General features: G+C 42.8%; 2 protein-coding genes across 2 annotated transcripts; both read right to left on the bottom strand.

Annotated features, from left to right (window-relative positions):
* Positions 1-3757: 3757 nt before the first annotated feature.
* LOC110942761 lies at positions 3758-4433 on the bottom strand. The gene is made up of 2 exons (XM_022184525.1): positions 4052-4433; positions 3758-3957 (listed from the first exon to the last, which is right to left on the bottom strand). The coding sequence occupies exons 1-2, from the start codon at positions 4431-4433 to the stop codon at positions 3758-3760; spliced, it is 582 nt and encodes a 193-aa protein (XP_022040217.1).
* A 6312-nt stretch (positions 4434-10745) lies between these two features.
* Positions 10746-11774, bottom strand: LOC110942760. The gene has a single exon (XM_022184523.1). It carries the CDS (start codon positions 11772-11774, stop codon positions 10746-10748), a length of 1029 nt encoding a protein of 342 aa, XP_022040215.1.
* Positions 11775-13818: the final 2044 nt, after the last annotated feature.

The following is a 13818-nucleotide window of genomic DNA, read 5'->3' as shown; positions in this document are numbered from 1 at the left end:
ATCGGATTGCCATTCGATCGAGTTGTCCTTGTCCTGTTGATAACCTTGTAAAGTTTCTGAGTTTAACGTGACTGCTTGGTACGTATTGAGACAATGGTAATCACACCAATATACAGCCGTTCTGATCGGATGCTTATGTCAGAATTCGTACTCCGGTCATCTTCTCCAACAACAATCCATTTCCAAGCTGACTCAAGACTAATCATCAAGTCTTTAGTCTGTTCAGATCTGGATTCCATCGTTTTAAGTGAAAAGTTAAGAAAAGATGAAGATAAACATAAGTTTTAGCTGAAAAAGTCTAGATTTAGTTAAGATTCAATGTAAAACACATGAAATTCCTTAGATCTGAGTTAGATCTTGGCAGGAATGACATCACACCATAGTTTGTACAAACCACCATGATGACGTCACCCTCAAGAGCTCATATCTTAGAGATTTCACGGTGAAAAGTGAGATTTCAAAGGAGAACCATGTAAAGAATAACTTGTAGATAAAAGATGTACAAGAATCTAGTGTAAAACGTACCGAAATCGCCGAGAAATGGAAGAAAAGTAGGAGTGCATGCGTCTGGATCGAGTGACGCTATCACATCAGTGAGAATGATGTGACAGGCCTATTTATAGTGTCAAAGGGAGAGAGTGAGGTGGTGTGCACGGATCGGATGGCAGCTCGGTCGGCCATCCGATCGGGTGGCTGCGATTCCCCCGCGATATCAGGTGCCCCGTGTTAGGCGTGAGCTTTAACTCCTCAGCTCCATCAATGAAGGAGCTGGACCAATATGCATCCTGTCAGCAGGATAATCAACAAAGACCCCGAAATTGTCCGCTAACCAAGTGATGTAAGGTCCACCAAACATCCGAGACTTACCCCCTCCTTTCTTCGGTCTCGTCATCGACCACGCAAAGATGCTAGCTAATTGGCCGGTCGGCCCTCCACCATGCACATTAAGCAGAAAAGACTATGATGATTCACCTTGTTGTCACCCTCATGCCTACCAATTAGTGTGGCTGCCAAAATCTTATGCACAAACCTATAGAGTGGATCCTTGATATCTGAAGCCACCATATTGTTTGAGAATGGCGACGTTGCAATCGTAACCCAAAATCTAGCTAAATCCTCTTTCATCACACAATGATCCTGCGGTTTCTTCACCACTCCCCTCAGCAAACTCACAAACCCAGGCTCCGCTACCTCCTGCTGTGTGTAAAATCCTATCGCCATCGCGAACTAAGGTAAAGTCATATTAAATATCTTCTTTCCCAAAGCAAACGTTACTACATCAGCCTCATCAAACCCCCTACATGCCTGTACTGAAACGTCGAATGAAACTCTAATGCTAGCTCGTAATACTGGGGGGCGTCACAACCCAAAACCAACCTAAACTTAGCTCCCAAAAGCTGCTGTAATCTCTCTACCTGACCCAATCGTCTTACCAACTCCCAATCAATCCTACGAAACTCTAATAACTTCACTGCCCTCACAGCATGATATCTCGAATACTCAGCTGTCCCCTCAACAAACTGTAATAACGGGTTGTCCCCTAAAACCGTGCTCTGACCATGTGGAATCCCAGGTCCACGATACTGAATCTCCCTAAGTGGCACATCAGCTAGTTGCGGCTGTGCCTCAGCCGTGCCCTGTGAACGAGTAGACGCACGCCGCTTTCGTTCAGTACTCGAAGACGATGCCTCACCTGACATCTTGTAAAAACATTTCAATAATCGCAAAAACATGTGGGAAGTTAGTAAACACAAACTATTTTTGTTATTTTTGGGTTTTTTATTTTTTTGGAATTTATAAGAATTTTTTGATTTTCTATGATTTTTATGAATTTTTTTTAATATTTATTATTTTTTTTATTTTTTTATTAATTTTTTATTATTATTTTTATTTTTTTATTTTTTTATGAAAAATAATAAATATACATGAAAACGACGGCCGTATAGCATTTCGTTCACGGCCGTGGTTTTGAAAACAAGTGACTTTAGCGACGTTATGCAAAACAAGTGAAGAAAGAACCGAACCTCGCCCGAATGGAGATTGAGTACGGGCGAGTGGTTTTTATATTCAAAATAAGCAATAACGATGCATAAAGACTTAAGACGACACTAATAAGACTCGAAGATGACAAAACGACATAAAGAACACTAAACTTAAACACTAAACAAGACTTGACCCATTTTAGACGCAAAAATACAAAACTAAGGCCCCTACCTTCTCCCGGCACTTTACTTGCCCTCAAGTAAACCCAAGTGCTGCAAAAATCAAAGTTCAAACCTTAATTCTGGAAGCAACGGAAACGGGTCAACATTTAGTGAAACAAAATCATATCTTTTATCGTAAAAACCTTCAACCCGTTATCCCCACACTAAGCTTTAACTATGCCCAAACCAAACAATCCGCAAGCTCAATAAAATACACCCAACACAACCCTTATTAACCTGTAAACGGCCTAACCGAAATTTAGTGTCCGAACTCACATTTGAAAAGTTGAAGTGTTAAAACTTTAACATCGGAATTTGAAAACTTCTTTATGAATTCAAACCATTTCAACAAAAACTCGATTCACTTTCAAGAACTATATTTTTTTAACAACCAAATTACCCGATCCCCACACTCATTTCTGTCCGCAACAACATATGACAGCCAAACTAATACCATTGGCGTAGATATGGCCTTTTAATACCTACCCAACCTGAAAACAACCTGAAAACACTCTAAAAAAATCAAGGAAACTTGACCAGAATTAACCCGACACACAGACCTGGAAATTTTTGACCTTTTCATACCAATCCAATTGTCTGCCCCTAAAACACAGTGAGTATCACCCAGCCCGAGCCACCCGCAACCAACAAATAATCTGAACACAATCCTAAAATTAACTAGAACACGACTCGACACTGACCCGAACCTAAGACAGAAACCTAACTGTACTCGACTGAATAACAAACTGAACTACAACTGGACCAACTAAACCAAACATGAAGGACTCAAAATACAAAGTTAATTGCAGATAACATACCTTTTTGTCGACGTAAAGCAGAAATTTAGAAGAAACTATGGTCAGCAATTGAACCCTACTTCAAAACTTTGTGAGAGTCGGTCGTGAAATGGTGAACTAGTGGTGGAGTGAAGATGAAATCGGCAGTGTATGATGGTTTTGGGTGGTTTATAGTGATTAACGACCGACAATTTGTGATATATGGTGGCTGATGGTGGGTTTTGTGGTGTCTTGAGTCGCCGGCGGTGGTAAGGAAAGGGAATTAGGGTTTAAAAATAAGGAATTTGGGGATTTATCATCTGTGCCGACATATGACTTCTTCGCGGGCCGCGTAAACTAAAGACTTAAGTGTTTGCGGGCCGCGAGGCACAGTGGTTTTAAAATCATTACACGTCCCTCACGGGCCGCGTAGACTAATGGTGAGGGGCTTCGCGCCCCGCGAAGACAGCGAAACTGTAGTTGCAGACTTGCAGCATACAGCAGTTTGTTTCAAAATCATTTTTAATTATCCCCAAAATACCCTTATAGCTTATTTTTCCAGTTTTAAGTCAGAACGTACCTGGAATGCCGCTGCTCCTTCGATTTCGCCTACGTAAAGGTGATGTAAACCTGCAAAAACTTTATGACGCACACATGGACGCAAAAATACGGAAATAACAAAAACGACTCAAATTAAAATAAAAACAACTACTCTAATGACACGACGCGCAAATGACTCAATGTACAAACTCTACACTTGAGTTTTCACTCAAGAACTTATGCGGCGGCGCTAGGCGGGTCCGCAAGAGGAACGTCTTCCTCTTCGGCGGTGTCGATGGGACCCCCTAGGTAATGTTTTAAACGATGTCCGTTGACATTCCATGAATTCTTGGTATCTTCATTAAACAACTCCACGGTACCATACGGGAAAACCTCCTTCACGACATACGGTCCGGACCATCTCGACTTTAATTTTCCTTAAATTAAACAAAAGCACTTGATCACCAACTCAAAATTCCTTCAATTTCCACAACTTCCTATCATGTAACGCCTTCGACTTTTCTTTGATACTCCATGAACGATCGTATGCGGCATCACGAAGTGCTTCTAATTCATGAATTTGAAAGAATCTTTTTCTAGCGGCTTCGGTTAAATCTAAATTCACGGTTTTAAGTGCCCATAGAGCCCGATGCTCTAATGCTACCGGCAAATGGCATGCTTTTCCATACACTATCACAAAAGGGGTCATTCCTAACGGCGTTTTGTAGGCGGTACGAAACGCCCACAATGCATCATCTAATTTGTCCGACCAATCCTTTCGGCTCTTTCCCACCGTCTTTTCCAAAATCCTCTTAACTCCTCGATTCGCATTTTCGACTTGACCGCTTGTTTGCGGATGATACGCGGTAGACAAGCGCTGCGTTACTCCATATCTCTCCAACGCTTTTTCCATTACGGAATTACAAAAGTGTGTTCCTCGATCACTAATGATCGCCTTAGGAGTACCGAAACGCGTAAACAATTTCTTCAAGAATCTCACCACCACTCATGCGTCGTTTGTAGGCAAAGCTTGAGCTTCCACCCACTTTGAAACGTAATCAATAGCAACGAGGATGTACCGATTTCCACTTGAAGATGGAAACGGTCCCATGAAATCAATGCCCCACACATCGATGAGATGTTTCCGGTTCGTTGGCAAAGATCACACTTTCTCACAAACTCAACCGCATCCTTCACTACCGTCGGCCAATAAAATCCATAATCGAAAACCTTATGCGCTGTCACATGCGGACCATGATGTCCTCCTGTCAAACCCTCATGAACATGCCGAATATTGTCTAAACCATCTTCTCGACTCACACACCTCCTCAAAATCCGATCACCTCCTATCTTGAAGAGATAGGGATCATCCCATATATATCCCTGCGCATCATTCAAAAGCTTCTTCTTTTGTTGATAATTCATCCCGTCCATCACAAATCCGTTTGCAAGGTAGTTAGCTAGATCGCTAAACCACGGCAAACTCTCTTGCTCAGCTGCAACAAAATAAATAGATTCGTGAGGGAATCTGTCTCCTATCGCCTCCTCACGAATCTCTTCCCAGCTAGGATCCTCCAAACGCGAGAGATGGTCAGCTGCAACGTTCTCTGCTCCCTTTTTATCTTTAATTTCTATATCAAACTCAGAAAGAAGTAAGACCCATCTAATCAGACGCGGCTTAGCGTCTTTCTTCTGAAAAAGGTAATGCAAGGCTGAGTGTGTAACACCCCGTGTTACCGAAAGTCAAAGTCAAAGTCAAGATTGACCCCTTTGACCGTAGCTAGCCTAATTTATGATTTCGTTAGTTGTATTATGTGGAGAAGGTGTTATTAATCAAAGTAATCTAATGTTCAAATTGATGCGAAACGCTAAAAGACTGTGAATAGTAGGAAGTAACAATGCGATAAAGTCAATTAATCAATAATCAAGCTAATAAAATCATCATCGAACTCGAAACGTGAATTATGCAAGCTTGGTGTTATTATACGTGTGTGTGTGCCTTGTGTGTTACCTGTGCATGTTTACTTTATGTTATGTGTGGTAATCAATCGAAACTCGAATCGAAACTCGAAACTCAGTCGAACTCAATTGAAATCAAATTATGATAATTGGTGGCGAAAAGACAGCGCGAGACATAGATGATTGTGTGTTAGATATAGTGGTTGGGATTAAAAGTAATTTGAATAGGAAACTCTATTGTATTCTCATCAATCGCAATCGAAATCGAAATATCAAAAATCATCACACCGAACGCTCGAATCAGGCAGCTGAACGATCAGGCTCTCAGCCGATCGAACGGCCCAGCCGATCGACTGCTGTCCGATCGGACAGGCTGTCTGATCGGGATGCCTGACCGATCAGCCAGCCCTTTCCTCTTTTGGAAGCCTATAAATACCCCTATCATTATCATGCTTACCACTTTTGGAAAGCTCTGACCGACCAGCTCGTGCTCTCGTCCTTTTTCTCCGATTTCTCTCGATTCCGGTAAGATTTCATCCTAAATCTTGTACTTTCTTGATCTATGCACACTCCCACACCTTTCTATCTTTCAAATCTTGGTTTCTAACCGTGAAATCATCAAGATTCAAGTGTTCTAGGATGATGTCATCATGGTGTTCTTGAAGAACTTCATGTTTTGGCTTCAATCCACCAAGAATCACTTGGATCTAGCCGATTTCCACATAAACAAGCAAGGATCTTTCATAGATCTAAACATTTCTCGGTGAAAAGGATTGAAAGATGGTTTTTCCAACTTTCTTTCAACTCTTTTACACTCAATGCCTTCAAATCAATAGAAAAGGAGCTTGTGCTGACTTGCTAATCATTTCGGTGGTTGCACGACTCAAGATCCGGATTCTATTCACGAGGTTCACCGATTTCGGGTTAAACGTTAAACTCTGTTCCGAACAGTTCACCGGCCGGATTTGGGTGATTCCTGTCCGAGCAGGAGAAACAAGTAAGAACGAGGGTTCTATGGTCTAACTCGTTGTCAAAGTACCTCGATATAACGTCACAAAATCAAAACAGCCAAGTGTTAGACGAACAGGCCAACCAGATCAGAAAGCTGACCGATCGGGCTGACTGTCCGAACGGACAGCTCAGCCGATCGGACAAGCCAGCCGATCGACCAGGGAAACCGATCGGCTAGCACATGGCCCCACACTTTAACAATTTCATGAAGTCTAATATTGAACGAAGTGTTGTTCGATCGGACTACGGTCTGATTTGAATTACTCTTCGGATCATGAGGTACTATGCTTCAAAACTTAAGCGATTTTCAACTTGTTCAACGCGTTGGAGTACCACCCGATCGGTCAAGCCGTCCGACCATGTAACACCCTGATAAGAACTTGTTGTTGAAGTACCTAACCGATCGATTAAGCTGACCGATCGAACGGTCCGTTCGATCGATCGACCTGAAAGGTAAGGATACTTCAATGATTTCAAATGCTACAACGAAAACTTCAAAAGTCAAACCATCATACACAAACACATCCTTTTCAAAGGAAGAAACAATCCACTCGAACAGTCCATCCGATCGGCCTACCGACCGACCGGACAGACTGTCCGAACGGACTGGTTAACCGAACGATCAAGCCGTCCGATCGGACCTACCGTCCGATCGACCAGGCTGTCCGACCCTCCAACACTTGTTTCCATTTTTCGCATTGCTTATCGTTATGCTATCGAACTATTCAGGCTAACCCTACTCTCAAGTGCTCCCTTCAATCCATCAATCACTGTGAGTATACTCGAACCCTTTTTGCTTTAGCACTTTTGGGTGTTACATACGTTACTTATTCTAAATCACAAGCGAACAATTATTTCAAGCGCTAACCGTTACCGCATGTATTACGTGACTAAATGAATGCTTGTTGTTATGTTTACACGTGGAATGCTGTCTACCTGCCTTAACGACGATAGTACTATAGTTTGGACTCAGCACCCGTTCACACGGGGGTTGTTAAGGACAATTACTTGCATGGATTACGGTGGTAATCATGTATTGCGAACTGCCTCGGGCAGTCAACCCGCAGTCATTGGTATCGATAGATCCATGTCGATAATTAACATGCTTCGTTTTCCTATGTGTACGTGCTGGTTATGCGTAAACTATTCGAACTCTACTATGCTATTATCAAACTTGTATGCTCACCTTTACATTTTATGTATTGACATTATTTTTAACGTATGTGACGGGCAATTAGGATGCTTATCTACTAGGAAGGCGAGCTTAGAATAAGCGTCTAGAGCATAGTTGTCTGTAGATCTTGCAGATCGAGTCTCTAGAAGCATTTGAACAATTTTATATTTAAAATCTGAGTTGTCGGAACGGAATATTTGACTAGTTGTTATCTATAATAATTTGTTTACTATTTAAGGTACGGTATGGGATGTATTATATAAATTGAAGAGTAATGATAATTGTTGTGGAAACTTCTGGACAATCTATTTCGCTCAGTGCCATGCCCCGATGATTCTGCCATCGGTTGGGGTGTGACAGAGTGGTCGGTGAATACTATGGTCTTCGAAAGAACAAGGTACGAACGGAACTTGTCAAATGCAAACACGACTGCTAACAGTTCCTTCTCAGTAGTGGTGTAATTTTCTTGGGCATCATTCAATGTTTTACTTGCGTAGTAAATTAGGTGAAAGTGATTCTCCCGTCTCTGCCCTAACACCACACCGACTGCATAATCACTGGCGTCGCACATGAGCTCGAATGGCAAGCTCCAGTCGGGTGATGCAAGAATCGGCGCACTGATCAGTTTCTCTTTCAAAGATTCAAACGCTTTAAGGCATTCCGTGTCAAAGACAAAAGGAACATCCTTCTCTAACAATCGAGTCATGGGGCGAGTGATTTTAGAAAAGTCTTTAATAAAGCGCCTGTAAAAGCCCGCATGACCGAGAAAACTACGAATTGACTTAACACTTGTCGGCGGAGGAAGCCGACTGATCGTATCTATCTTCGCTCTATCAACTTCGATACCAGCTCTCGAAATCTTGTGTCCTAAAACAATCCCCTCAGTCACCATGAAGTGACACTTTTCCCAATTCAACATCAGCTTCATTTCAACACATCTCTTCAACATCTTCTCAAGATTAACTAAGCAATAATCGAAAGAATTACCGTACACCGAGAAATCGTCCATAAACACCTCCATCGAGTTCTCTACCATATCCGGAAAAATCGCAATCATACATCATTGGAATGTAGCTGGAGCGTTACATAGACCAAACGGCATGCGTCGGTACGCGTGTGTGCCGTATGGACATGTAAAAGTGGTCTTTTCCTGATCCTCCGGTGCGATGGGGATCTGAAAATAACCCGAAAACCCGTCGAGAAAGCAATAGAACTGCTGACCCGCGAGACGCTCAAGCATCTGATCAATGAATGGGAGCGGAAAGTGATCTTTACGAGTGGCGTCCAACTTTCGATAGACGATACACACCCACCAACCCGTAATTGTACGTGAAGGTATGAGCTCATTTTTCTCATTAAAAACAATTGTCATCCCCCCTTTCTTCGGGACGACCTGCGTAGGGCTCACCCAAGCTGAATCAGAAATAGGATATATCAAACCAGACTCCAACAACTTCATAACTTCCTTCTTAACTATCGCCTGCATATTCGGGCTGAGACGTCGTCGCGGTTGCACCACCGGCTTGTAAACCTCCTCCATCAGAATACGATGCGTGCAAAAAGTGGGGCTAATCCCCTTGATATCAGACAACCTCCATGCAATCGCCTCTTGGTGTTTCCTCAACACCTCAATCAACCTCACTTTCTCCTCCTCTGTCAACTTCGAAGATATGATGACAACCATGTTCGGCTTCTCTCCCAGAAATGCGTACTCAAGATGTGATGGAAGAACCTTAAGTTCTAAAGGCGGTGGAATTTCTACAGGAGTACTCTCATCGCTAATCTCATTAAGTTCCAACGTCTCTGGAACCCACAACTCATCGCTCTCATCAAACTGCTCCTCCTCAACCTCTTCTACATCAATCTCGTCAACAACTCCTTCACCTACTAGATCGGCCCCACTGATGTACTCGAGACACGTGTCGACACAAGATATGAAAGAATTTAGAAAGTAGACGGAATGACACGGCCTGCTATCGTCGTCTCTACCACCAGGGTGCTGCATCGCTCTGTCTATCTTGAATGTGACAATCTCGTCACCCACGCGAAGAGAAATCTTACCGTCAAAGACGTCGATGATCTCCTTTGCGGTTCTAAGGAATGGACGGCCCAAAATAATAGGAAATCTTTCATCGGCCTCCATATCAAGAACGACAAAATCCACAGGAAATACGAATTTATCCACTTTTACCAACAGATTCTCCACTATCCCACGAGGATACTTGACTGAACGGTCAGCCAAGGACAACGGCATACGAGTGGGTGTAAGCTCTCCTAACCCAATCTTCTCATACAAAGAAAATGGCATCAGATTGATGCTAGCTCCTAAATCGGCAAGATCATGAGCAGGGGTAACGGCTCCCCCAAAAAGGCATGGAATGGTAAATGTACCAGGGTCGGTTAACTTCTCTGGTAGCTTATTCAAGACTACCGCGAAACAACCACCGGTCAAAGGAATATTTGAAAGCTCACAAATTATCTCCTTACGCTTCAGAAGATCTTTAAGAAATTTAGCATACTTAGGCATAGACTGAAGTGCCTCAATAAATGGAAGATTGATTTTCAATTGCTTGAATATCTTAAGAAATTGCCCATACTCCTTAGCATATTTCTGATGCTTAAGGCGGGCGGGATATGGGACGCGAGAAGGATCAACTAATGGTGACGGTCGAATCCTTGTCGGTTGCTTCTCCACACTCTTCTCAACTTGAGGCTCCTCGGCGTGTGCGGTACTTGCTGGGTCTAGCCTCATGTGCACCGTACCGGGAGCCTCTATCTCGATCTCCTCATCGACTTCTTCATCTTCTACCTCCACACTCTCTCGAACTACCTCCCCCAAACTTTTTCCACTTCGGGTAGTAATAGCCTTCGCCGAATGGTTAACTGGGTTCAGGAAGGTATTTCCTGAAAACTGACCAGGTGTATGCTCTTGCAACTGTTTTGCTATACCACCTACTGTTCTTTGAAGGTCTAAAAGTGCGGATTACTGATTTTTTAACTGAAGCTCTTGACTTTTATAATTTGCTCTTGACTTTTAGCGAAATTACCTAATTCAGTTAAAGATTTATATGTCGCCTGATCTCACACCATCATCTGAGTGAGCATCTCTTCAATCCTACTTAAACTACCCTCTGAACCCTTACCACTACCTGACCCTCTTGATTTGACCCCCCCCACTAGCAAACTGACCACTCGAACCTGAACCACTAAACTGACCTCCCTGTCCTGAACCACTACTCGTGTATAGACCGGGCCCCTACTTTGATACTGACAAGATGGAAAACCAGGAGGATTACCAGAAGAGCGGAAACCACTATTATTGCCACTACCGCGCCAGTTGGAGTTATCATTAGAATTATTGAACGGATTCGTGGGACCCCTAGATTGACCGGCTATATACTCAACCTGCTCGAGTGTAAGTGTGGGACAATCTATCGTATCGTGGCCTCCTCTACAAACCTCACACCTATCAACTTTCTTCTTAATCTCATTCAACTCTTGTTTCAGAGTCTCGAAAGCAGCAGCTACCGATGGATCCAAGCCAACTTGGTTTACCCCTCGAGTGGCCGAGGAGGTAGTGCTATAGTCCATATCAGAATGGGCGAAACTCTCAAACAAATCATTACACTCATTCATTGTCTTTTTACCCATAAGTTGCCCTCCAGCTGAAGTATCAAAACTGGCTTTAATTTCAGGGGTGAGACCATTGTAGAACTTTTCAACTAGTGCCCAATCCGACAAACCATGCTGGGAACAACGAGAAATCAGAGTTTGGAAACGCTCCCAGGCTAGGTGGTACGGCTCATCAGGCTCCATGCGGAAGGAGTGAATCTGATTACGAAGGCGGGATGCCTTGGCCGGTGGGAAGTATTTGGCTAAGAAGGCATCGCGAAGACCTGCCCAAGTGGTGTAAGTGCCTGCTGGCTGAGAATCAAGCCAGGTGGCTGCGCGACCTGCGAGCGAGAATGGAAAGACCTGAAGGTATCGAGCATCGAGGTTCACACCCTCGATAGAGAAGGTGCTGCAAAGGCGAGTGAGGCGGTTTATGTGAGCAGGTGCGTCCTCGTCGTCACGACCATGGAACTGGCATGAATTGGTGATGGCCGTCATGATGTAAGATGTTATCTGCCAGGACCTATCATTCGTAATGTTGGGAAGGGTAATGGGTGAAGTAGCACCGGTGAAACCAGTGATAGCCTACTGTAGACGGTGCGGTTCGCCATTTGAATAGCGGGTGGAAGACTAGGTGTACGAGAACGGGAAGGTGGCGGGGAATTGTGGGGTGAAGGCTTCAGTGTGAAGTCGAAAGCTGGGGTGAAATGCGAAGACGAAGAAGAGCTAGAAGAACTTACCTCAGACGCAGAAGACGAGACGGAAGACTTGATCATAAGCGGATTCGGCGGAGGTCCCTGCGAGCACGTATGGGGCATCAACTGAAAAACCCAATACAATCAAGTAAGAAGACTCTAATAAACGACTCGACAAAAACTCTGAATTTTTTTTTTGATTTTTTATTAGACTCCTACGACTCAAACAAACAAACAAATAGAACGTATGATGTCAAACAAGTCCAAACAAAGTATTTAACGCAATCGCCAAAGAGTCCCCGACAACGGCGCCAAAAACTTGATGTGCTAAAGGTAAGTAAGTCCGGATATCGAACCCACGAGACTCAATTAAATTACGCTACGACTCTGTCTAGACTAAGACTGACACGACTTACTAACTGTTTATTTGATTGGGGAGGGGGGTTTCTAAAAATCTTAAATTTTCAATTAAAAATTAAACTAAATTAGCTAAATTAACTAAACACGAACTTGGACGAAGACTTAACTCAGAGGCGATGAAGACTACCTAGGCTAGACTCATGTTTAACTTAGAATGGATTTCCATTCGAACATAATGTGGTATGGAACCGGGATCTTTTAATGCTAAACCCTAAGAAATCCCTACTAAGACCTCCCGACCCTTCTCAGGAAGAAACTTGTGAGACTCTACAAGGCTGTTACGACTACCGGTTGTTAGATTTCCTTACAGACCTCTAACTTTTTGAATAGTGCCCTAATATGACAATCTACCTTACAGCGCAAAAGTCTAAGGCAACTATGGATTCTAACTTGGTTTAATAGACACGAGATTGAATAGGGAACTAAGACCGATTTCTTACAAAACCTAATCCTAGCTATATACCAAACCGAGACCTATTAATAACCCCGCGCCTTACAGCGACAATATTAGTAGAACACTTGATTTTATAAGATTACCAAATATTACTTCTAAGGTTAGTTATGTAATTGTTTAAAGAGTTAAAGATTTATTATGTGATATAGACACTTTCCTAAATCTAGAACACTAGCATGACTCTATTATGTGATAAAGACCGTCACCAAGAATCATACGAAGCAATAATCAATATTCAATCAATATCAAGCACGCATATACAACAAATTAGAATTCCAAAGTCGTTTACTTTTCAAGAAAACCCATAAACCAACATTATTCACGAATAAAAATCCAAACTTTATCAAACACTCGTCATTAGCCTAGGTAGTTAAAAGTATTTAGCCAGAAAACATGTCTAAAAGTATCATAATCAATATAATCAGATCTGAATTCATCTTGAAGCAACTAAAAAAAAATGAACAAAGAAGATAACGGGAAGAATAAACCCGAATGCTTTAATCCTGAGTGCTCCCGATTGTTACCCGATGATTCCTTGCTTCCCGAGTGCTCCAAGAACCTTCAACAGCCTCAAAATCGCCTCCAAGAACTCTCAAATTCGTAAGTAACCCGGCTGTTGATGACTATGATGAATTTATAAACTTCAAAACCCTATAGCCGTTGGAATTATGAAGTCGGTGACGAAATTTCACATTCACGCGGCCCGCGTAAGGTATAAGTTAAGTTGTCGCAGCCCGTGACAGTCTCTAATATAAAAAACCATTATTTAAATCCTTGGCGGGGCGCGAAAGAAGATATTGATGTCTTCGCGGCCCGCCTGAAAGCTCCAGCATCAATTTTTCGACCCGATTCAGCTCCCGAGCTTCCGTTTTCCGATCCGACACTTTGTTTTGCCAAATTTTAACTCGTTTCTGCATATTTTAGCTGCAAAGACCTGGAAAGCGAAAGTATATCAATAGTATGTACAATCTAC

This window comes from Helianthus annuus, chromosome 5, assembly GCF_002127325.2.
Source record: "Helianthus annuus cultivar XRQ/B chromosome 5, HanXRQr2.0-SUNRISE, whole genome shotgun sequence".
Taxonomy (NCBI): Eukaryota; Viridiplantae; Streptophyta; class Magnoliopsida; order Asterales; family Asteraceae; genus Helianthus; species Helianthus annuus.
The sequence above is the reverse complement of the archived record's forward strand: the minus strand, read 5'-3'. Positions and strand labels throughout refer to the sequence as shown.